General features: G+C 49.3%; 1 protein-coding gene across 1 annotated transcript; it reads left to right on the top strand.

Moving 5' to 3' along the window:
• The first annotated feature begins 1,096 nt into the window (after positions 1-1,096).
• fn1a (fibronectin 1a) lies at positions 1,097-23,168 on the top strand. The gene is made up of 46 exons (XM_077002639.1): positions 1,097-1,404; positions 1,546-1,671; positions 1,761-1,898; positions 1,983-2,114; positions 2,345-2,482; positions 2,694-2,852; positions 3,202-3,399; positions 3,654-3,836; positions 3,933-4,109; positions 5,675-5,830; positions 5,944-6,072; positions 6,524-6,667; positions 8,382-8,503; positions 8,603-8,771; positions 8,986-9,171; positions 9,278-9,406; positions 9,572-9,661; positions 9,751-9,951; positions 11,141-11,419; positions 11,655-11,918; positions 12,253-12,347; positions 12,535-12,703; positions 12,849-12,935; positions 13,096-13,287; positions 13,963-14,235; positions 14,714-14,899; positions 15,028-15,117; positions 15,297-15,563; positions 15,835-15,951; positions 16,228-16,392; positions 16,637-16,792; positions 16,962-17,075; positions 17,358-17,627; positions 17,753-17,943; positions 18,453-18,540; positions 18,649-18,828; positions 18,949-19,038; positions 19,177-19,365; positions 19,473-19,562; positions 19,846-20,297; positions 20,457-20,595; positions 20,757-20,918; positions 21,512-21,637; positions 21,770-21,876; positions 22,076-22,192; positions 22,347-23,168. Exons 1-46 carry the CDS (start codon positions 1,275-1,277, stop codon positions 22,413-22,415), a joined length of 7,431 nt encoding a protein of 2,476 aa, XP_076858754.1. The 5' UTR covers positions 1,097-1,274; the 3' UTR covers positions 22,416-23,168.
• Positions 23,169-23,802: the final 634 nt, after the last annotated feature.

The following is a 23,802-nucleotide window of genomic DNA, read 5'->3' as shown; positions in this document are numbered from 1 at the left end:
TTGCGTGTGCCGTGATGCACGTCTAACGTCTTCTGTCATGGCTGTGTATGTCAGATCCTAAAAGGTATCATACTAGACCTTTCTGTGTCATCTTTCCATTAAGGCAGGAGGTGTATTGTTTCAGTGCAGTGATCCCTGTGGAGGGAAACACAGGGGTTTTTAAATGAAAGGGTGCTGATATCAGGACTGGTCTCTACTGGCTACCATGCAGACAGACGAGATAAGATGCAGAGACACAGACAGACCGTCTGAGCTCAAACACACCCAGCTGAATTGCTCTGTGGGTCATCACTAGGGTTTGCCTTTGGAAAGTTAAAATAAAAAAAAAATTAAAAAACTTAGTTGGCCTCAAGTTTAACAAGACAAAAGTTTATTTCTTACACTTCATGCTAACATAGGCCACATTTTGATTGCTCAAATGTTAAGCACCTTGTTTACATTTTATTGGAGGATTTATCTGATGGTGTCAGTCTATTTCAAAGGGTGATGATTACCCCAGTTTAACTGTATTTAGCTCCTTCTGGGGCAGGGAGATGCAACCTCATCTCTTGGTTTGGGGAATCGGTTTCAGATGGGCGCATAGGCTTCAATTAGTTAATGAACAGCACATCTCTAACAGTCAAAGCACGCTTTTAGTAAAAACACTGTATGTGTACCTCCAGTTCATTCACCAAAGTTCAAAACGTTTCAAATAGAACTATTGTGTAAACAATACATGACACATTTCAAGGTTTAAAAATCAGAAGTAAATTAGCTGTGTGAACAAGGGTCAGTCTTCTCCTGAGTCTTCTTCATGCCCACAAACAGTTCTTGCATGCAATAACGTGTCATTTATATAAAACTCCCGTTCTTGCAAAATGCATTTATATTTACATTTTTATTCGAATGGTGACATTTTTACATTGTGAAGGTATCATCTAGTGTGTGTGTGTGTGTGTGTGTGTGTGTGTGTGTGTGACGCGTGTGTGTGTGTGTGTGTGTGTGTGTGTGTGTGTGTGTGTGTGTGTGTGTGTGTGTGTGGGCACGCGTGTGTGTGACCACGCTTGCTCCTCCCGCGGAATGTTGAGCTCAAATAAAAACGCTCCCCACCGAATACTCTCCAGAGGTGCGCGAGGAGAGGGCGGGGTCTGGACGTGAGAAGAAGAAGGTAACCACAAGGCAGCGGGGAGACAAACAGCCCTCTAACACAACCACTGCTTCTCCTCAAACTCTCAAGTCTCCCCCACAACGAAGGAAGCTTTTTATTTCTCCTGTCCAACGCCTCATCCGTGAACATGTCCAGTGGCCCAGTGGCCACGGCGCTGGCCGTGGCTTTACTGGCCAGCGCGGTGACTTGTATGCCGAAGAGCGCAGGGAAGAGCAGGAGGCAGGCGGCGGAGCGCCCGGTGTCATCTGTGTCTCAAGGTGGGTTTTCCTCGTTTTTAAACGGTTCTTTAATACAGAAGACGTTTCAAGGCAGTCGTTTAAACCGTTTAAAAGGTATATGGGTTTAGGAGGGGCCACAGAATACGAATTACGAGCTTGAATTGGCTGTGCGCTCCACAGACGGCTGCGTTGAGCATGGACAGTTTTATGGGGTCGGTGAGCAGTGGGAGCGCACCTACCTCGGCAGCCAACTTCTCTGCGTGTGTCACGGAGTGGCCGGCATTAAGTGTAAATCGAAACCCGAGGGTGAGCCAAGTTGTACAAATGCAATAGTTTGTTTAAGCTCAAATAAATTGTCCCTGTTGAATTAACACCGCTGTTTGTTCACGTCTCAGCCGAGGAGACCTGCTATGATAAGGTAAACGGTCGCTCTTACCGAGTGGGAGAGACCTACGAACGGCCCAAGGATGGGATGATCTGGGACTGCACGTGCATTGGCTCGGGCAGAGGGAAAATCAGTTGCACCATTGCAAGTGGGTAGATTTGGAAACATTTTCACACTGTTTCATAGTGTTGGGCTTGTGCAGTGTGTTTACTGGCCTTTAACCCTTCTGTAGACCGATGTCATGAAGGGGGTCACTCGTATAAGATAGGAGACACCTGGAGAAGACCCCATGATACCGGAGACTACATGCTGGAGTGTGTGTGTCTGGGCAACGGGAAAGGAGAATGGACCTGCAAACCTGTTGGTAAGATACTGCAAGGAATGGTTAAATGAGGCAGACGAGGTCTTTTGAACTGTGTGTGAGACTCTAATTCTGTAAATAGTTTGATTTGTGTGTGTGTGTACATGTAATGTCACTTTTCAGACTGACCCAGACATGGCTTACTGTGGATCTCATAAACTGGCACCACTAAGTCAGGCAGCATTAATGTTAAATCCACGTCCTCCTCTTTTTTCACTGTTTTTACCCGTTAGCGGAGCGTTGCTACGACAACGCAGCTGGCACCTCCTACGTGGTGGGCGAGACGTGGGAGAAGCCGTACCAGGGCTGGATGATCGTGGACTGCACCTGTCTAGGGGAAGGAAGTGGACGCATCACCTGCACATCTAGAAGTAAGTGGAGCTCCGCTGGGCTCAGCAGCTTCCCAGAACTGATTTGGGGTGGTCCAAACGAGACATCCCTTTGCTCTCGCTCTCTGTAGAGATGGAGCTCACTTTAATCGCCCTCAAAGAGCCATTACAACTAAAAGTGAAAGCCTCTAATGATTTTGCAGACTTCGATTTTGCATTATGGGTGTGAACCTGTTGTTTTTTGTGTCATCAGATCGCTGTAATGACCAGGACACACGCATGTCTTACCGTATCGGGGACACGTGGACGAAGACAGATTCTCGTGGACACGTCCTGCAGTGCCTGTGCACCGGTAACGGTCGAGGAGAGTGGAAATGCGAGAGACATGCTTCCTTGCACACCACTGGTCTAGGTACGGCCTAAAAAGGTTGCTAGTTATTTCTTGAGGCACGTTCCTGCTGTTTGGCATGTTGGCGAAGGAATGTGTTATAGTTATTTCTTGCCGAAGGAATTTGTGTCCTTGTAATGATTTTGTGTGGGTTGTTGGAACCAAGTGGAATGTGTTTCTCCTTAGTATTTTTGGTTTGGTTTTATGTGGCAAGCTCACAATATATAATGTTAAAAAATATACAAACCTATAAAATGTCAAGGATAACATAATAAAGTCTCAGGTTTGTTGTCATTGTGAAATCCTTCTAAGACAGTGAGGTAACATCGCAGGTTAATTATATGTGTGGCCCTTTGTGGTTTGGCTTGTGCAGGCACCGGTTCACGAGTGATCACCAATGTGCAGCCAGCTGTATTCCAGCCCCTTCCTATCCCAGTGACCCCTGTGGAGGGCTCCTGCATCACGGACACGGGCGTGGCCTACACCGTGGGCATGCGCTGGATCAAGACCCAGGGCAGCAAGCAGATGCTCTGCACTTGTCTAGGAAACGGCGTCAGCTGTGAGGAGTGGGGTCAGTTTCACTGCCTGGTGCATAAACCGTTGCTGCTAGCATGTGCTGTTATACAGTGTTCTTGCTAATGCTAGATGCACAGAATACACTGTAAACTTTGAGGCCATATTGACGAGCGAGGGTCCACTGCTTTAGCTTAAGGTCTTGGGAGATGCTTTTTAAGGGCCTCTGTTCTTTGCCAGTACTCGAGGAAAAGGGCCGCTTATTTTTTGAGTGCTTTGTGCTCATTTTGAACCTATCTTTCTGGCTCCTAGAGGGTCAGTCCCAGGTTTACGGCGGTAGCTCCAAGGGCCAGCCCTGCGTGTTTCCCTTCGTTTCTATGGGCAAGACCTTCTACTCCTGCACGTCGGAGGGCCGCAGCGACGGGCAGCTCTGGTGCAGCACCACCTCGGACTTTGAAAAAGACCGCCAGTACTCCTTCTGCACAGAGAAGAACGGTGAGCTGAACTCCAAAGCCATTAGTCAGATCTTATTGGCCGATCTGACCAGGCGAGCTCTGATTGGGCGATCTGACTGGTGGTTCGTTTTTGCAGTTCTGGTCACAACCCGAGGAGGAAACTCCAATGGTGCCCTGTGCCATTTCCCCTTCCTCTACAATGGCCGCAACTACACGGACTGCACTGCTGACGGACGCAGAGATGGCATGAAGTGGTGCGCTACCACCTATAACTTTGACGGAGAGCAGCGGTTCGGCTTCTGCCCAATGGCTGGTGAGTGCCAACAGGATATCATCTGACGAAGTTAATGCTGGTCAAAATCAATCCCATTGGTGGATATTAAAGGTGTATCATAATGTAGAATGCATTCATTGGCTTTCTAAGATAGGGATGAAGTAGATAAGTGCAACGCTTCATATGATTGACCTTTCCGACACCGTCCACTCTTTGGAAAGCTTTGGAGCAGCTGTTGCTTGTATAAGGCTTGGCAAAGATCAAGCACATTTTTAGCAGAACTTTTATAAGGGCCCCAAAGGTTGCTTAAGCAACAAGCTGGATTTCCTTAAAGTCACATTCAAATCATTATACGACGGCAAAGTTCCATGCTGTGTCCTCAGCCTCCCCCCCCCCCCCCACCCCCCCCCATACCAGTGTTCTGGTATCACCACTGCTGCTACTCTTGGTTCCCACACCTCCTTAACACTCCCCTCAGTTACAGATCGAATAGATACGGTAATTGCCATCATGTGCATTATCTCACAGCCAAATCTTTTGGCTCTGATGCCGGCATTAATGGGAGGAGTCCAAGTAAAAGTTAAAAAGTGGAAAGAAAGGGTGAGTCGACACCTTCAGCCAAATTACCATACATACACTAATTCTTAGTGGTGGCTTTGATTGGTCTGTTTGACAAGTCTCTTTAACATGTAAGTGCCAGTCAGGAGGGGTTGGGCAGGATCTCACAGGCTTATTTCTTAATAGGATCCTCATGACGGGGTTGAGTGCTTCAGGGCATTATGTAGAGTTGCTTGGTAGGAGTAGGGTGGGATGACTCCCTCTCCTTTTATGGAGCAAATGTTTGCAAAACATGAGATCAATGTGGCTTCTGTCACTTGCTCTCTCTTCTCAGATTTCAGTTCTTAATCTTTGATTTGGATAAACATTCTTATCTGGAACATCTGAATGCGTTTAAATAGACTGACCAGTTAACAGGCATTTTGAAAGGTCACTTTTTGAAGTGATTAAGCCGGCGGCCACGTGCGAAGGGCTCCGTGGCCGGAGTGCCTTTCAAGAGTGTGCCTCAAACAGAACAGCCCTGCAGCGGTGCTGGTGCGCAGACATGGGGAGTCTGGTCTGGGGCCCGGCCGGCTGGCGCTGACGCCTTCCAGGGCTGGCTGGAGTCCAGGCCAGCTGCTCCAGGGTCTGTGTGCCCCTCCTTCTCCGTTTGAAAGCCCTGCCGTTATCGAACTCTCATCCCCTTTTCATTACCCCAACAGGTGAACCAGCACTGTTCTAACATGCAACAATGGTGCCATTATGAAATACCCCTCCCTCAAGCACTGTCTGGTTTTCCCCTGTAATTAGTTTTTTGTGCAGTCCCCCCCACCCCCCCTCTAATTTTTAGGCAGTTATTCATTTATGTTGGACTGAACATTACAGGACCGACAGGTCACTGGTGATTCATGAACATAAGGCTACGTTGGAAGATGATTAAATACCAGCAGCCTTAAATTCTGGCTGACCTGAGGATGAATTATATTTTCATAGTGACTTACCAACTGCGTAATAAAAGCTCCTTGGAAGCAAGAACTTATGGACCAAATGACCTGTTGCCCTTACAGCTCACGAGGAGGTGTGCACCACCAGCGAAGGAGTGATGTATCGTGTTGGAGATCAGTGGGACAAGCGCCACGACGTTCTGGGTCACATGATGCGCTGCACATGCGTTGGGAACGGCCGGGGAGAGTGGAGCTGCATCGCCTACTCTCAGCTCAAAGGTGAGGTCACCTGCGTAGGCCGAGCCACACGGGTTTTAAGCGGGTGTTGGCTCTTCTGGAAGCTAACAGATTTTTAACGTGAAATATAGTAGACTAACTGAACTGCTTCTCAGACCAGTGCATCGTGGATGGTCTGACTTACGAGGTGAACCAGACCTTCACCAAACGGCACGATGAAGGTTATATGATGAACTGCACCTGCTTCGGACAGGGCCGCGGACGCTGGAAGTGTGACGCCATCGGTGAGTTGGCTTTCACCCAACGGTAGTCGTGTGTTTCTCACTTTCCGCGAGAAAGCATGGACCTGCGAGATGGATACGGATACAGCAGTGTTGGTCCTGGGTACCCGCCCCATCATGCACAAGTTTAAGTGTTCTGTGATATGCCACAACACGTTTTAGATAATGAGGATCTTGATCATTCCCTGATGAGGTGGAACAATTGTGTAGGGGAATAAACTGCTTAAATTGACAGACTGAAGCTGAGAATCTCTGAAGCAGACATAGTAAAAGCCCTCTGGAGCCAATACCACCTTCATGAGAATACGTCCAGCTTTAGGCTTTCAATGTGGCCTTTGTTTGCTTTTAACACGTCACTACTCTGTCTCTAGGTTTTAGCAAATTCAGACAGAATCCTCTTAAATGGATTATTTAAGGTTTGGGTAATGACGAAACCTGCATTTCCTTTTAACAGACCAGTGCCAGGAACCAGAAACCAGAGTGTTTTATCAGGTCGGAGAGTCCTGGGACAAGGTCATCCACGGGATCCCCTACAAGTGTTACTGCTACGGCAATGGAATCGGAGAGCTGAGCTGTGAGCCCCAGCAGTCCATCATCGGTGAGAGATGGACATCATCTTTTGAGGGGGAAACTAAAAGAAGCTTGTGCACACACACACACACACACACACACACACACACCCCAGATTTGCTGGGCACTGCTGTAAGTGGTCCTGTGGCCTTGGGTGGGGAGACTGTTGGAAGTCAAGGAGTTCCAGATGTTTCCAGCCTGTGGCTCATTTCCTCTCTCAGGTGTCTAAAACGCGCTGGTGCTACATCAGCATCTGCTCTGCTTGAAGCCTGCATGGGATCTTTACTGCTTTGAACAAATGCTCGTCTTTTTGGAGGTGTTGTTTGAAACCGGCACGTTGTGGCCTTTAAACATGTACTTGTGTGTGTGTGTGTGTGTGTGTGTGTGTGTGTGTGTGTGTGTGTGTGTGTGTGTGTGTGTGTGTGTGTGTATCTTGGGCTTTGAAGTTGGGTAGACCGTGAATAGGGATACACATCCTGTCGTCTCAGTGGCCCCTGCTGATCTTTTGTTGTGTGTTTACTTGGCTCCATTTAAGCCTCTGAGTTATTTGTAGGGATTTGTCAAAAGTGCTCCAATGCTAATTTGCAGACCTCTGGTCTGGTCATGACGTGTCAGTATCTGTGAGGTCATTCACTGATTTACATAGTTCATATAGTTTGCCTTTCATTTCAGAACTTTTACAGGCAGCATGGCTATTGACGGTCACCCATCTTGTTGTAGTCCAAGTCGTTATAGACCAAATGTAGCTTTTAAAAATTTTGCTGCGCATAAAAGCAGACCTCTACGAAGACCTCTTTGAGAGGCCTGTACGAACACCTCTTTGAGCGACCTGTATGGGTCAGACGAGAGCTGTGTGCCCTGTCTGATGGTGAGGCACCCTCGAACAGTAACGCCACATAATGACATCCAGCTGGGAGAGACCTGGGACCCGTCCGGCTCCGGCTAGCGTGGTGGTGAATGCTACTGGAACGGAACATGGCTTAAGTGGGATTTAAATGCTGTATACAAACTAGTGAGCCAGTGGGTTTTTCATGGCAGTAATTGGGAGAAATGGAGACCAGATTGTCCTGATTTGACTGGGCCTACCTCGTCGTGTTTTTCTCCCCCTTCATGTGAAGCTGTATTTCTGAAGCAGCGCTAGGAGTCGGCTGACTAAAACGGAATGAGGAATTTACCACCTCAAAAAGAAGAGGGATTTGAAAGATTGATAGAAAAAATCATTTGTATGGAGGAGTAGATAAACATGTCTGTGCATAAAGAGGCTTGCGTATTTGTTTTTAGTCGTTTGGTCAACCCAACCTGAGAGGAGTTCGGTGGGTTTAGAAGCCTGGAGTACATTAGAGAGCTCACCTCTACACTCGTGCCAGCCATGTGCGAGCGCTAAACCTCTGGAAGAATCTTGCATAGCTGTGTCAAGTTTCGCATCGTAGTTTGACTTGATATCAGGTAGTGGACTCCACTGATGTATGTTTTGGTTTTCTCTCTCCAACAATGACCTTTGACCTGTTGCATTTCAGGTCAACAGTATTTGCCAAAAAAGTTTGTTTTCCTTATGTTTTGTCAATTTGTTTATATTCCCTGGCATGTGTTTACACCACCAATACACAGTGGGCATGCAGAATCTACTTTAACTAGAGCCCGTCCACTACAACTCTGACAACTTGGTTCCTTATGTGTGCCGGATGAGTAAAAGGGGGAAAAAAGCGGTACTCTAATGCTTAAACTCCTGCTTTCTTTGTAAGGTGGTCACCGGCCCATACAGGTCATTATTACTGAGGCAGGGAACCAGCCTAACTCCCACCCCATCCAGTGGAACCCACCACCGTCCGCCCACATCACCCAGTACATCCTCAAGTGGAGAGAGGTCAGTATTTTCATTTCATTTGTGTCAAAACCTTCTGTCAGGATGGGAGTGTGGACCGTTCCGGAGGCTTTGTGCGCTAACGCCATCGTTTGTCACCAGAAAAACACTCACACGCCATGGAGAGAGGTCACCCTCCCAGGTCATCTGAACTCTTACACCATCGCTGGGCTGAAGCCAAGAATTACATACGAGGGACAGCTCATCAGTATCCTCCGGTTTGGACAGAGAGAGGTCACTCGTTTCGACTTCACTACCACTTATGGCTCATGTGAGTGGTGTGTGTGTGTGTGTGTGTGTGTGTGTGTGTGTGTGTGTGTGTGTGTGTGTGTGTGTGTGTGTGTGTGTGTGTGTGTGTGTGTGTGTGTGTGTGTGAGAAAAATGAGTTGTGTACTAGTTCCCACACAAAGAAAACTCCATTCCACTGACCTCATACCATGCCCCTCCTCCACATGACCACCTTTACTGCCGTCTCTCCCCCCCAGTGGACACGTCTGAGGGAGACACGACTCCCCCACCTCCCGTTGTGGACACCTCGGAGTCTGTCACTGAGATCACCTCCAGCAGCTTCGTCATCTCCTGGGTGTCCGCCTCCGACACCGTGTCCGGCTTCCGAGTGGAGTACGAGCTCACGGAGGAGGGATCCCAGACCGGGGAGCCCGTGGTCCTGGGTCAGTCACGCCCCGTGTCCCTTCAGCCTCAGGCTGTATCACGTGCCGTTCTGGTGAATATTGGTGAACGTTTCGTGTGGATTTGTAACAATCGGACTGTTTGCAGATCTTCCTCGCACGGCCACGTCTGTGAATATCAACGAGCTGCTGCCAGGCAGAAAATACACTGTGAATGTGTATGAAGTACCTGAGGAGGGGGAGCCCACCCTGATCTTCAGCACCTCCCAGACTACAGGTGGCGCTCGCTCTCTCTCTCTCTCTCTCTCTCTCTCTCTCTCTCTCTCTCTCTCTCTCTCTCTCTCTCTCTCTCTCTCTCTCTCTCTCTCTCATATATTAATGGGTAGGTGGAAGGCTGCAGCACTGTTTTTCTTTGCTTACATTCCCTCTCCTCTCTCTGCAGCTCCTGATGCTCCCAGAGACCATGAGGTGGAGGAGGTGGATGAGGCCTCCATCACCGTCAGCTGGTCCAAACCTCTGGCTCCCATCACAGGTGGGCCCTGCACGCCTCTAATGCCAACCAGATTTAATATCCCACTGTTTGGCGGAGCAAAGCCTGATGGGGGTTTTCTGTGCCCACAGGCTACCGAGTGGTCTACAACCCGTCTGTCGAGGGGAGCTCCGGCAGCACAGAGCTCAACTTGCCCGACACTGCGACCTCCGTGACCCTGAGTGACCTTCGACCTGGCCAGCTGTACAACATCAGCATCTACGCTGTTGAGGAGAGCCAGGAGAGTGAGCCCGTGTTCGTGCAGGTCATCACTGCAGGGGAGGCAGTGCCAGGTAGGCTTACCGGCCAACTGTGGGGGCGTCGTCTCGACATCAACCCTCGAAAAACCTACAAAAGATTTAGACAGCCAAAATAGCCATGGGAGTCTGGATGAGTTCCTCAGCCTGCTGAAATGTTTGATTTCTGAATATAGATGATGTTTAGATAATGTGTGTGAAATACATGACAAACTAGGTTTTGGGTTGAAGTCTAACTCCAGTAATACAGCTGTGGGGAAAAGTCCCAGTCCAACCCATAGGCTGACCCTGCTATCATTTATAGACCTTTATGGTGTGGTAAAAACATTTTTAGAGTTTGTAACTGATGCACTTTAATACAAGGCGGCCTGTATTTTAAATTGGAAAGAGATGTGTGTTTTTCAATTCGATAGAGGCTTAAAAATTGACTGTGCATTAGATACAAAGTACATTGAGACGTGAACATTCAATACCATTCAATAACCGCATAGACATACAGGAGACGTTTTTGTTTGCTTTCAGTTTACTTTAGATAGTCTGTCTGGCAGTGTTGTGATTAGGTCACAGTGCAAGTGTGCCTGCATGTGTACCTTAAACAGTAATGTGTTGAGTAAATCAGAGGACACTAGGAGACGTTTGCGGCTGTAGCGTTGTGTAATGGAATGTCCGGGGTAAAGTTTGCTCAGGTGCTAGTGCTGTCTTTGTAGCCGAACTTTTAGACTAGTCCTGTTGGGCAATGGAGATTACTGAAGTCTGCTCAAACACCAAACCTGGACACGGATAAACCATTTGTGGGTCTCCCCTTTTACAAGTCTGTTATTCTTCCTCTCAGAACGATTGAAATGCCGACGGGGTGTCTGAATTCTTCTCTTCTGATGGGAGAGTTTTATTGGATGCCTGACACATGTTGACATTTCACTGTGCAGAAATTACAGGTTGAAATAAGACTGTTTGGACAAAGTGTAATGTAGACTATACAGGACTATACAGAGTGCTGAGTTTAAGGTCATTACGAGGCGAATGCAATGTTTAAAAGGCACAGCCTTACCTTTGATTTCTAATGAAGTATTATTGCAGGTGATTTCATATTCTAATTTGGTGCTCTGGCTTAATCCCCTTAGCAGATTTAACCTTCACTTTGGGTTGTTCACATGTTCGTTCTGGCGTTTAACTCATTTAATCTTAAACTAATTTGAATCTGTGTCTTGCTGTTCGTGACCCGCAGAGGAAATCCCGTCCCCAACCGACCTGCAGTTCTTCGAGGTGTCTGACTCTGGGATCACCCTCACCTGGACCACTCCTGCCCCAGAGGTGTCGGGCTTCCGGGTGTCCGTGGCGCAGGTGGGCGCGGACGGCCTGACCGGGAGGCAGGTGCAGCTCCCCATCACGCACGACACCTACGCCGAGGTCAGCCCGCTGCTGCCGGGAACCCTCTACCGCTTCTTCATCTTCGCCCTCAAAGGAACGGAGGAGAGCGAGCCGCTGGTCGGGGAGCAGGCCACCAGTGAGTAGAGCCGGGCTGAGGAGAGGGGGCCCTCCAGCGCCCCCTGCTGGTGGCCGTAGAGACGGTGCATAATCCCAGATGTCTCGTTGATCACGAACATTTGATCACGGACAGTACAGCGATGTCATTGCATTGTGAAAATGCCACTGTTTATTGCCCCAGTAAATGAATAATAAATATTTTTTGGCAGGGTCCGAGTGTGTTTTGAAATGCGTGTTCTTTTTTCCCCACTCAGAACCCGACGCACCAACCAACGTGCGCCTGTCCAACGTGAGTGAGGACCGAGCCCTGCTGATGTGGGACGCTCCCAGATCTCAGGTCTCTGGCTACAGGCTCTTTCTGACTGTGGAGGGGTCGAACCCCAAACAGCTGCCCATCGCAGCACGTCTCACCCAGTACCCCCTGCTGAACCTGCGGCCGGACACCAACTACATGGCCGTGCTGCACGCCGAGAAGGGCAACGTGCTCAGCGAGGGGGCGGTCGCCACCTTCAGCACACGTCAGTCTGCACACACAGCCTCCACGTGACACACTATGTTGAAGAGATTAGACTTGGACTTAGAATTATGGGGGCGGGGGGGAAGAAATGGAAGCCAGAGAGAATAATTTCACTGGTGTTCATAGTCAAAATCAAAGAAAAATTTACTATTTCCAACAGGAAATGGCAATATAAATACTTAACCAACATGATACACAGTCCACAGTAATTCATGATTAGTTGATTAGATGAGTTTTGATGTTCTTCTCTATTATATGCTGATCTAGTCAACTGCAGTTATCAGCCAGTGGACAGTTTGTGTTCTTACTGTGTGCTGTCTGATTCCTGTTTGTAGCCCCATCTATGGGAAATACACTTGGTTTTAGCACTGACGTCACAGACACCACCATCATCATCTCCTGGAGTCCAGTGCCGAGAATTGGATATAAGGTACTTTTCTACTCCAGCACGGTTAGAGGCTCAGCCTGAAGTCATTTGTCAGGGCTTAAATGTCCCGTGTGTAGCCCAGAACATTCTTTGGAAAGGGTTCACCTTTCACCCTTTGGCTTGTGTAATTTTTCTGCCTGTGCCAGACATGCATGATGACCCATACACACTCATACCCCCCCCCTCCTAGTTGACCGTGAGGCCCAGTCAAGGTGGAGAGGCCCCCAGGGAGGTGACCTCTGAGTCTGGTTCCCTCTACATCTCGGGCCTGACCCCAGGAGTGGAGTACACCTACAGTGTCCAGCCTGTCATCAATGGCCACAGCCACGGCAGCCCCATCACACGGCGTGTCGTCACACGTAAGGCAGCTCACGGCTCACGTTTGCCTCTTGTTTGCTATGAGTGAGGGTTGTTGGCCTCACGTGTGCTGAACACTAGCTGCGCTACAGATGTTCCCCGTTCCACCGATACAGCCATGTCACCCAATCATCCTTCACATTGCAGCCCTGTCTCCACCAACCGACCTCAACCTAGAGACCAACCCCAAATCCGGAGAGCTGACGGTCCACTGGACCGACGCCAAAACCCCAGGTCAGCGCCATGTCCTCACAGCTGGTGTCCTCACAGTCGAGAAAGATCTACAGAGCTAAACAACAATGGCCACCGTAATTTCCCCAGTTTTAGATGAAGATAGCTTAACCCTCTTATTTTCCATTTTTCCATTCGATCCTTCACATGTCCCGCCTCTTAGATATCACAGGCTACAGAGTGACATCCGTCCCCACCAATGGGCAGCAGGGCAACTCTTTGGAGGAGTTTGTGAAGGCGGGCCAGACCTCGTGCACTCTGGAGAACCTGAGCCCTGGAGTGGAGTACAACGTGAGCGTGTTCACGGTTAAAGACGACATGGAGAGCGTGCCCGTCTCCACCACGGTCACACCGGGTACGCGCACTCCCTCCACCCGCACTCCCCTGCTGTTCACTTCGAGACCCCCACCTCCCTTGTGCATTTGAGAGGCCTCGTGACATGATATCACGTCTTAAACCCACTCATGCTGAAACTGCTGACACTTTGATTGATCCGTGGGGAAATTCATTGGTGGATCAAAGGCTGCATTACTGATTTTGTGGATGCAAAATCATTTGGCAATCTGTAAAGGTTGTGAATTTACTGATTTGGAGTAAATTATGATCTTAACATTTAAAATCATTTCCTGGAAATGCAGAGAAGTCATCTGCATCACTCGTAAACCTATTCTGGCTATTCTCATAGCCAGAAAATATCTACCCTGATGTCATTCAGAAATCTTTTCTTGCTATTGTTGTCTTTTGTGTTGTTCATCATCATGGACATCATGGATGCATTATACTGATGTGCTATGAGTTTACTGCATTCACATCAAACTGTGATATGACTGCCATCAGCTTTCACTTAATCATCATTTGCAACAGATTTCAGTTGCAAAACTCACCGATCATTACTGATGCTGTCATATCACTCCACCAATGCTCATCAGCATGGTTCCCTGGCTGTGCACACGGTGAACCATGAGCAATGTGTTGACCCGTCTCCTCTCGCCTGTCTGTCTGCGCTGCCCCCCCCCCCGTAACCCCGTAGACGTGCCCCAGCTAACAGACCTCCACCATGTCAATGTCACCGACTCCACCATTGGCCTCTCCTGGACTCCCCTCAACTCCACGGCCGTGACGGGCTACCGCATCACGGTGGTGGCGGCGGGCGAGAGCGTGCCCATCTTTCAGGACTATGTGGAGGCCACTCGCGGCTTCTACACCGTCTACGGCCTGGAACCAGGCATCGACTACGACATCAGCATCATCACCATGACAGAGAATGGGGAGAGCGAGCCCACCACCATCACACAGCAAACAGGTGTGCGTGTGCGTGTGTGTGCGTGTGTGTGCGTGTGTGTGCGTGTGTATGTGACTTTACGTGTTAAACATGTTGTTCTCTATTGAGCTGTGTTTGTTGGACTTGTGACTACATATGGCTGCCATGCCCCCTTCTGCGTCTGCAGGATAGCGTGATGAACACAGCTGTGTCTAGTCTAAGTGCGTTTCTCTCCTCCTTTGTGTGATTCTTTGCTCCGTCTCTCCCAGTGTGAGATGATTGAGAGCCATGTGGCAGCAGCGTGGGTGCAGGTTTTCATGTTAGCACTTTCCTGATGGCTTTCCTGTCTTCTGTGGCTGGGTTTATGTGTTTAACTTTTAAGTGAACAGTAAATCCAGACAGAAATTTTAATTTGCCAGTAGAATAAACCATATTGTAGGTCGATTCCACATTAACATATTCGGACTGGTTTGTTCTGGGTTCATTTGTTTTTAGCTTCATCCTGTGTTTCTTTTCTTAGTGCTGCCGGCCCCCACACACCTGGCGTTCAGCAACGTGACCACGGACAGCCTCACAGTGAGCTGGATGTCCCCCAACATGCCCAGTGAGATTCACAGATACATCATCCGCTACCACCCAGTTGATGACGAGGATGACATCACTGAACGCAGCGTGGATGGAAACTCGGACAGTGTCGTCCTCCGCCGTATGTGAACCGCTCTTCGGGATTTGAGTATTGCTGCTTTCTAGACTTTCTAGCTCCCCGTGTCTTGAGTCATCTCACTCTCTCTCACATTCCTCCTCCCGTGTGTGTTTGAATGTTTGTGTGCGCAGACCTACTGCCCAACACGGAGTACCTGGTGAGTGTGCTGTATGTTCACGAAGAAAGGGAGAGCTCTCCTGTGATCGGCACTCGAAGAACAGGTGAGTTTAGGCACATCCACGTGAGTGCAACCACCACCCCACAAGCACTTTTCAGGGCCTTCGCTGAAGTCGGTGTAGGCCAAAATGCAGCTAGGGTTGGAGTCAGGGTTGGGGCTCTTGGCCGTGTCTCAGATGTCGTTTGGGCTCTAACTCGGCTGTGGTGCGGTTCTTCTCTGCAGACCTGGACTCCCCCGTTGGACTCCGTTTCTCCGAGATCAGCACAAACTCCTTCACCGTGCACTGGCTGGCGCCCCAGGCCTTCATCTCTGGCTACCGTCTCCGCTATCAGATGACCAGTGGGGGGCGCTCCAAGGAGGAGAGACTGCCCCCCTCCAGGAGTCACTTTACCCTCACGGGTCTGGCCCCCGAGACGGAGTACATCATCAACATCTACGCCTCCAGCGGGACCCGCGAGAGCCAGCCGCTCACTGGAAACCAAGCGACCAGTAGGCTGCAGTTCTGTTTGCACCTTGACTTGATTGGACATTAGTATTGATCTAATGAGTAGCACCTTAACCTCGTTTTATATTGTATTCAACTATATGGAAAACACTAAATGACTGAACAGTACATTTTGCTCAAGAAACCATAGGGCCCTTGACATGACCGTTAATACATTGTTAGATTATTATTTTTCTATAGTTTTTTTTTTTTTTGCCTCGTTGTGCTTTCTAAGCGTGAAAATCATACTCGTGCACTGACTTTTCTGATTGCTAGTCTCTGATGCCCCTACTGACTTGGAGGTCAGTTCTTCCACACCAACCAGCATCACCATTCGCTGGGACGCCCCCTCTGTCACTGTGAGGTACTACAGGGTCACACATGGAGAGTCAGGTAAAAGACCCCGATGGCCCCATAAGACTAGAGCGTAATTGTGTGATTTCTGCTCGCCACAGTTGCATTATGGTAAATGTGGTTTATTTTGTGCTCATGTATGTACTTTTATGATCATATAACTTGTGCTGCATACATATGCTGTAACTAGATGAACAACTGATGACTTTTGTCTTTAACAATTTTCATGTGTTTATTTGATAACTGAAAATGATTTTTATAGGCCATTTGTTCCAATCAGCATCCTGTAATGGCTGTAATATCGTGGTCCTACAGGTGGACATGGCTCTCCCAGTGAGTTTACTGTGCCAGGCTCCCAGACCACCACCACCATTGAGGGCCTGCGTCCAGGCACCGACTACACCATCACCGTGTACGCCGTGACTGGTCGAGGAGACAGCCCAGCGTCCAGCACGCCCATCTACGTCACCCATAAAACAGGTACAGTCTGAAGATGAACCTACCACTCACTTCGTGAAGCGTGATCTCGCGACGGGGGTGTCGAGGCTGGAACAAAGCAGATGATTGAAAAAGGAGAACTGGAACTCGAGAGGAACGTGAAATAACGTTTGAAGAGTTTGGGTGTGCAAGAGTGAGATTGACTGACCGCTAAGGTCAGCCATGGATTACTAAGAGGAAGAGGGAGGTGAAGAATGACTGACTGATCTGGGGTGCGTTTCTGTAGATATCGAGTCCCCGTCGGAGATGGAGGTGACGGATGTGAAGGACAACACCATCACGTTGCGCTGGACCCCTGCAGTGGGCCCCGTCAGTGGCTACCGTGTCACTGGAACCCCCCGCAACGGCCAGGGACCCTCCTTCTCTGAGGTTGTTGCTCCAGGTAGGAACATATTTGTACCTCTGCATCTGAAGGGTTCAAGGTATTTGGTCACAAGTTGACCACAAGTGTTTGTTTGTTGTTTGTTTGTTTTGAGTGTGTAATTTTGTTGAGCACTGAACTAATGGTCACTGGAGGTTAATCTTGGATTGTTTTGTCATTCACATTATAGACCAGACAGAGATGACCTTCTCAGGGCTGATGCCAACAGCAGAGTATACGCTGAGTGTGTTTGCTCTGGGGCAGGATGGAGAGAGCCCTCCACTAGTAGAGACTGTAATTACAAGTGAGTTATTTCTTTTATTGGTGCATTATTGCTATACATCTGTGCTCTCTATCATATCTATCTATATATATATATATATATATATATATATATATATATATATATATATATATATATATATATATATATATATATATATATAATTTTTTTTTTTTTTTTTTTTTTTGTGTGTGTGTGTGTGTGTGTGTGTGTGAAACTGCACTCAAAACACATAGTGATTAATTCATGTGAAGAGGGAGAAATGCTTTGATCTCCAGTTCAAACCCTCCCTTGTTTTCTCAGCCGTGGACAAACCCAAAGACTTGGCCTTCTCCGATGTGGACTCCACGTCCATGCGTATTTCCTGGGAGAGTCCAGATGGCCAGGTGTCCTCATATAGAGTACTGTACTCCAGCCCAGAAGAGGGCGAGAGAGAGCTGCTCCCGGCCCCACACGGCGAGGACGAGGCCGCCCTTCTGCACGGTCTCCGGCCAGGCTCGGAGTACACCATCAAGGTCATCGCCCTGCACGACCGTACGCCCAGCCCTCCCCTGGTGGGCACTCAGACCACAGGTGAAGAACAACACCTGCTTGATGCTTGATAGATGCCCTATTATGGATTTAACCGCCATCCTGAAATGCCTTAATGCATTTTAAAAACCTTCTCTTGTATTCCTCTCTCTCCCTCGTGTGTCTAGCTATCCCTGGCCCCACCAATCTTCAGTTCTCACAGGTGGGATCCAGTTCCTTCACCGTGTCCTGGTACTCATCAGCTAATGTCCAGCTCACTGGCTACCGGGTGGCCATCACCCCTAAGAACAAGAACGGCCCCACCAAAGAGGTCAACATTTCACCCGACTCGACGCAGTACCACGCCACTGGACTCACGGTGAATAGGTCTTTGTGCTTTGTTGGCTGTGTTCGAGTGCGAGGTGCGACTGTGGAATCTTGGGCGTGTCCCTCAGCTCTGCGTGAACGTCTGTTTCCAGTGCTTCTGATGCCGTGCAGATGTCGTGCAAGTGCCACGGCTGGTGCGCATGTGTCTGAAGAAGAGCTGCTTTCTGCTCTCTTCCGCAGCACTGACCGCGCCAAGCCTTAATGAGAGACTTGGTGCTGGAAACAGCTGTGACTGCGGCCCACCGCTGGTCTGAGATCAGCAGGGCCTTCTGCAAGGCCAACCACACACACACACACTAGCAGCCTTGTCATTTATGTGTGGCTATATCAAAGACGGAGGCCTAGGCCAGCTTGTTTGTGAGGAAAACGGCGTGGCCTTAATGTTTTCAGAATGGCATTCTCACACTTTTTCTCTGTTGTTCTCTGTCACTCCTGTGCATGCTTGTTCGCTCTCTCTCCCCCCCCCAATTACTCACTCTGTTTGTCTCTGTCTGTCTGTAGCCTGCCACCGAGTATGAAGTAGAGGTTTATGCTGTGAAGAATTCTCTTACCAGCCGCCCTGTGAAAGGAGACGTCACCACTCCAGACAGTAAGCCCTCTTCCCCGAACTTTCCCATTGTCGCTTTCACCAGCTGCCCGCTATGAAAACCCTTTGCGTGTCTGTAACTGTCTGTGTCTGCCCCCTGCTGTCTTACAGACATCAGCCCTCCTCGCCGTGTCCGCATCACCAACGTGAAAGATTCCACCGTCACACTCACCTGGCGCTCCAAGACTGAAGCCATCTCCGGCTTCCTGGTGGAGGCCATACCCACCATCAGTGGTCATAACCCCGTCCAGCAGACCATCCCATCAGACTCTCGCACCTACACCATCACCGGTACCCCATCCCTCTGTCCTGGATACATACAATGTGTCTAACACCAATAGCACCAGTGGGGGTTTGATTAGGACGCTTGATTAGTCCATCCACTGACACCCCCCCCCCCCTCCCACACAGGGCTGGAGCCAGGAACCCCCTACAGAATCAACATCTACACCCTGAACGGGATTGGGCGCAGTGAACCGTTCACCGTCACCGCCACCACAGGTGCCCCGCCCACACCAACCAACGGCTGCACATCGCCCGACACCCATGCGCCCTGTTTTTAGAGATGGCGGCTTTCTTCTCGCGCCGGGCGGTCGGCCATCATGTCACTTACGGGCTACATCTTTGTTTATCTTTTAGCTAAACCTGTGATCAGCCCTCCCACGAACATCCACTTCACTTCCTTGACTCCCACTGCCATCTCCTTCACCTGGGAACCACCCCGTAGCATCATCACAGGGTATTACATCACCTACGAGGAGGCCGGAGGCATCCCGCACGAGCTCCTCCCCAGAGCCCTCGCAGGACGAACATCTGCCACCATCACGGGTGCCGTTTCTCCACCTACTTCCTGTCGTTCGTGCTCTTCTTATCGACGGTGTTGCGTACACGGCTGCTGACTAAGCTAAATGGGCTTTGTTTGTCCTTGTCTCCAGGTTTGAAACCAGGCACCGAGTACATCATCAAAATTCTGGCATTAAACAATGCCCAGAGAAGTGTGCCCCTGCTGGGCAAGGCCAGAACCCGTAAGAACCTCCTCTATGTGCTGCAGTGTACAACTGACTGAGAAACAAACTAGCGTTCATCTATGATTCTGCTCTTGATGATGATGTTCTTTGTTGCAAGTTACTAATACATGGACTCAGTTAAAAATGAGTAATGCTAAACACACATAGTGATCAATTCAAAGAAGACGGTTCTTTGGCTGTATTGCTTTTTGGTGGCAGTAGTGTGGCATTGCCCCCTGCTGGCAGTGCCATGCTATTGCATGTCCACTCATGCGCTTGCCTCTGACCCTTGTCCTGCTAGAAATGGAAGACCTGTCCCCCCAGCTCCCGGTGTCCCACCGACCCAGGCCCGGCGTCCTGGACGTCCCCGAGGATGAGAACTTGAACAACAATCACGTACACCTGGTGGGCCCCAACAAGCATGACACCCTGGGGCAGCAGGGCCAGCACATCTACACGGAGTACCAGAACCTGGGCCCGGGCAGCCGTGGCCAGCAGCAGCCCTTGGCTCCACACCACGGCGAGCCTCTGGTGTACATCCCCTTGCCCGGGCCGGATGGCCACAGGGTTCCCGTGGTGAAGGTGAGCGATGGGGCCCGGGGCGTCTTCCCTTTCGAGTTCCCGTTCAACGAGACGGACCTGCCCCAGGAAGCACAGACACAGACCACCATCACATGGCAGCCGGTGCCGCACACATCCGAGTACGTGGTGTCCTGCAGTCCCGTCACGGAGATCAACGAGAAGACCTTCCAGGTGAGTGTGCAGAGATGCCACCGCCGGTCCTGCGTGTGCGTGCGAGTGCACGAGTGTGCTCGCCTTGCACTTGTGACTCTAGGTGAACCGAGTCTTCACGTTCACACCTTGGCGGAGCACGGCCTTGCAAAGTTGTACAATTTTGTGTGTGTGTCTCAGATGCACCTTCCCGGAACGTCCACCAGCGCCACCCTGATTGGACTCACCTCCGGAGCCTCTTACAACATCGTTGTAGAATCGGTTAATGGAGATCACAAGCAGACCGTTCTGGAGGATGTGCTGACTGTGGACGGCACTGGTAAACTCGCACAAGCCTGATCTTACACTTCCATTTATTCTTTCTCAGCTGTTAACAAAGTTAGAAAAATACATCTTTGTTTCTCTCTCTCTCTCTCTCTCTCTCTCTCTCTCTCTCTCTCTCTCTCTCTCTCTCTCTCTCTCTCTCTCTCTCTCTCTCAGGGTCCGTGCCTGTGCCCGTCGGCAGGGACGTGTGTTACGACACGTTCACGGCCACCTACCACGAGGTGGGAGCGGAGTGGGAGCGCATGTCTGAGACGGGCTTCAAGCTGTGGTGCAGGTGTCTGGGCCTGGGCAGCGGCCATTTTAGGTGTGATTCATCCAGTGAGTGGCTGCCCCCTGCTGAAACCCCTCCCCTCGCTAGCATGGCTCCGCCCACTCCAGTACAGCAGATCGGCTTTTCTTGCCCGTCAGCGGTAACTCCGTTGCTGGTGGCTGTAAATTGTGTCTGGCAGTGTGATCTGGGATCCATGCCGAGATTTTACGAAAGAAGAAACTCTGGAAAGAGTGTTGGCCTTGTTCATGCTAGCTCCTGTTTGCCATGTTTGCATCTGTTTTTGAACATGACAACTAGGGCAGGAGTGAGTCTTGTCTGAGGTTTGTATGGTCAACTTTTAACTGGATGATACAAACTCGAAGACCAGCGTGCGTTCTGCTTCAGCTTTGGGATGACGAGATCATGGATCAGTCAATCCTGTGTGTGTGTGTGTGTGTGTGTGTGTGTGTGTGTGTGTGTGTGTGTGTGTGTGTGTGTGTGTGTGTGTGTGAGATGGATGAATTCACACTAAAAGAAAACCAAGGCTCATGTAGATGCTGTCCTCTCGCTCAGTGCTGGGATGTGTATTGTGCAGTGGAGGAGGTGGTCTTGACTCTCTCTCTCTCTCCCTCTCTCTCCTTCTGCCCATCCACGCTGACAGAGTGGTGCCATGACAACGGCCACAACTACCGTATCGGGGAGAAGTGGGACCGGCGGGCTGAGAACGGTCACGTGATGAGCTGCAGCTGCCTGGGCAACGGGAAGGGCGAGTTCAAGTGTGAACCACGTGAGTGTGCGAGCGTCCCTCGCTCACGGGGCCCCGGTCCCTCCCCGGAAAGCTGCTGTGGGCGATTACGTACATTTTCATTTAGCTCTACAGAAACACAATAGGGAAATATGTCAAAATCATGTGTTTTAGATGAATCGACGTGCTATGATGAAGGGAAGATGTATCAGGTTGGCAACCAGTGGCAGAAGGAGTACCTGGGGGCCATCTGCACCTGCACCTGTTACGGTGGGCAGCAGGTAAGGCTAACGTCTCCCCATCACCTCACAGCCGTCCGCACACCTTCGCACATCAGAGGAGTCTTCCTCAACATAGGAAGTCTAGCATCAGTCTAGCCCATCTTGCCAAAGGTCTGACTCGCATGGAAGAGCGTGCCACTAGGCCTTGGGCTCAGACACACGTCTCACCTAGGCTGTCTCACCTGGGCTGTCTCTTCAGGGTTGGCGCTGTGAGAACTGCCATCGCCCTGGGGCAGAAATGGACGTGGATCTCATGCAGCCTCCCGTGCGTGCCGACATTTATGACCGATACCGAGAGAACGCCCTGCGCAAGCTGGTACGTCTCCTACACACATCATCATAGAGGCCCGAGTTCAGCAGTGGATTCTGCCCAATACTGGCCAGTCCACTAGCTAAAGGCGGTTTGGTGGCTCATCGATTTCCATCATTATATGAAATGTGTTCTCTTCCTCTCCCTCTTCCTCCCACAGAACATCCAGTGTCCCATCGAGTGCCTTAGACCAGAACTGCTGGCAGATGCCCAGAGCCCTTCAGAATAACTATAAGCAGAGCTGGAGAGGCGTGTCCCCTAGAGACTGCCCGTAGAGTATAGCCCCGCCCCCAGTGCCTTTCCCTCCTCCTCCTCCTACTCTCAGGCTCCGCCCTCAACTGGGGCCCGCTGGCCTCCATGCTTCTCCTTCCAGCCCACAACACGCTCCACGAGTCCCCACGCACGCAGGCTCGGCCCGCTCCTCGCACACCTTCCTTAGGAAGAACCCTCAGTCTGGACCTCCGCCTCGGTACCGGAGAGTTACGGAGGTCACGTTTCTCTTTTGTTTTCTTATCAGCAGAGACCAAAGAACATGTGAGGTGCTTTTTTTTTAAAGTTGTTTTTGTTTTTACCATCTGGCCGCAATCTGTAAGACACACTTTCTATTATGTTTTGTGACTCACCATTATGGCCTATATCCATTTGTTACCCTTTAAGAACAAGACCCTTCAAAAATCCCAAGCACTGTCTTACAACAGAAGTTTCTGTGCCTTGTAGGCATCTTTTAATATCCAGTGGTGATCCGATTTTAAATTGGTTGGCTGGTTTGAATCTGTGGCCTCTGCTTCCATAAGGAAAGCACTGTATTAAATATGATGACATACACATTTCATGTTTTTAATTTTTTATTTATCCCTTTTTAATGCATTTTGATACAGTGCAGTTTTTGGATGTACACTTTTGTTTTTATTTTTGTTTTAGGTGCCAAAGTCTTAACTACTGTGGACAAAATTCTTTTTAATAAACTTTTTACAAAAAAGTTGCCGAGTTGTAGTTGACATTTTATCCCCTCAGATCTAATTTAAGGGTCTTTGAACTTTATTTACCAAAACGTTTGGTTGTGCACACTACAAATAAATGTATTTGAAAGAATATATGTGATGTATTTGAAAGAATAGCTGGGTATGGGAGGGAAAATGGCCAAAGGTGGACCTACAAACTCTTGTACAAACTTGTTTTTAACAATTCCACATTTACACATAAATTACACCGTGCTTTGGATTCAGTTTGGGCTTCTTATATAATAACAGATATTAAAAGTTTGTTTATATAAAAGATTCACACACACACCAAGATGACCCTTTCTTTAAATTTGTAATTGATAAATTTCCTACTGACCACTAGTTATAATGAGTTAAATGGTAATGCACCTGTGGCTACATTTAAAGGTTTTTGCCCTTGATAACAGAATCCAAGCAATTCAGCCAAAATCTCCAGATGTCTCTGTAGTCCTTAAGAGCAATTTTCCAACCACTGAAGATGCTATGATCCTGTAAAAAACAACTGTACGTATAATATAAAAACCTTGACACAGTACATGACCTTGTTCACGAAGGAGATGCAAATCAACTCCCAGGGCTAGAATCCTACAGCAGAATAAAAATCCTGCTATAAAA

Source organism: Brachyhypopomus gauderio, chromosome 4 (genome assembly GCF_052324685.1).
Source record: "Brachyhypopomus gauderio isolate BG-103 chromosome 4, BGAUD_0.2, whole genome shotgun sequence".
Classification (NCBI taxonomy): Eukaryota; Metazoa; Chordata; class Actinopteri; order Gymnotiformes; family Hypopomidae; genus Brachyhypopomus; species Brachyhypopomus gauderio.
This window is presented reverse-complemented; position numbering and strand designations above follow the sequence as displayed.

Coding starts and splice junctions, on each gene's coding strand:
- fn1a (XM_077002639.1), top strand. CDS start 1,275: ATGTCCAGTGGCCCAGTGGCCACGGCGCTGGCCGTGGCTTTACTGGCC. Junction 13,288..13,962: donor CTCCACCACGGTCACACCGG/GTACGCGCACTC, acceptor GTAACCCCGTAG/ACGTGCCCCAGCTAACAGAC. Junction 18,541..18,648: donor AGACGTCACCACTCCAGACA/GTAAGCCCTCTT, acceptor GCTGTCTTACAG/ACATCAGCCCTCCTCGCCGT.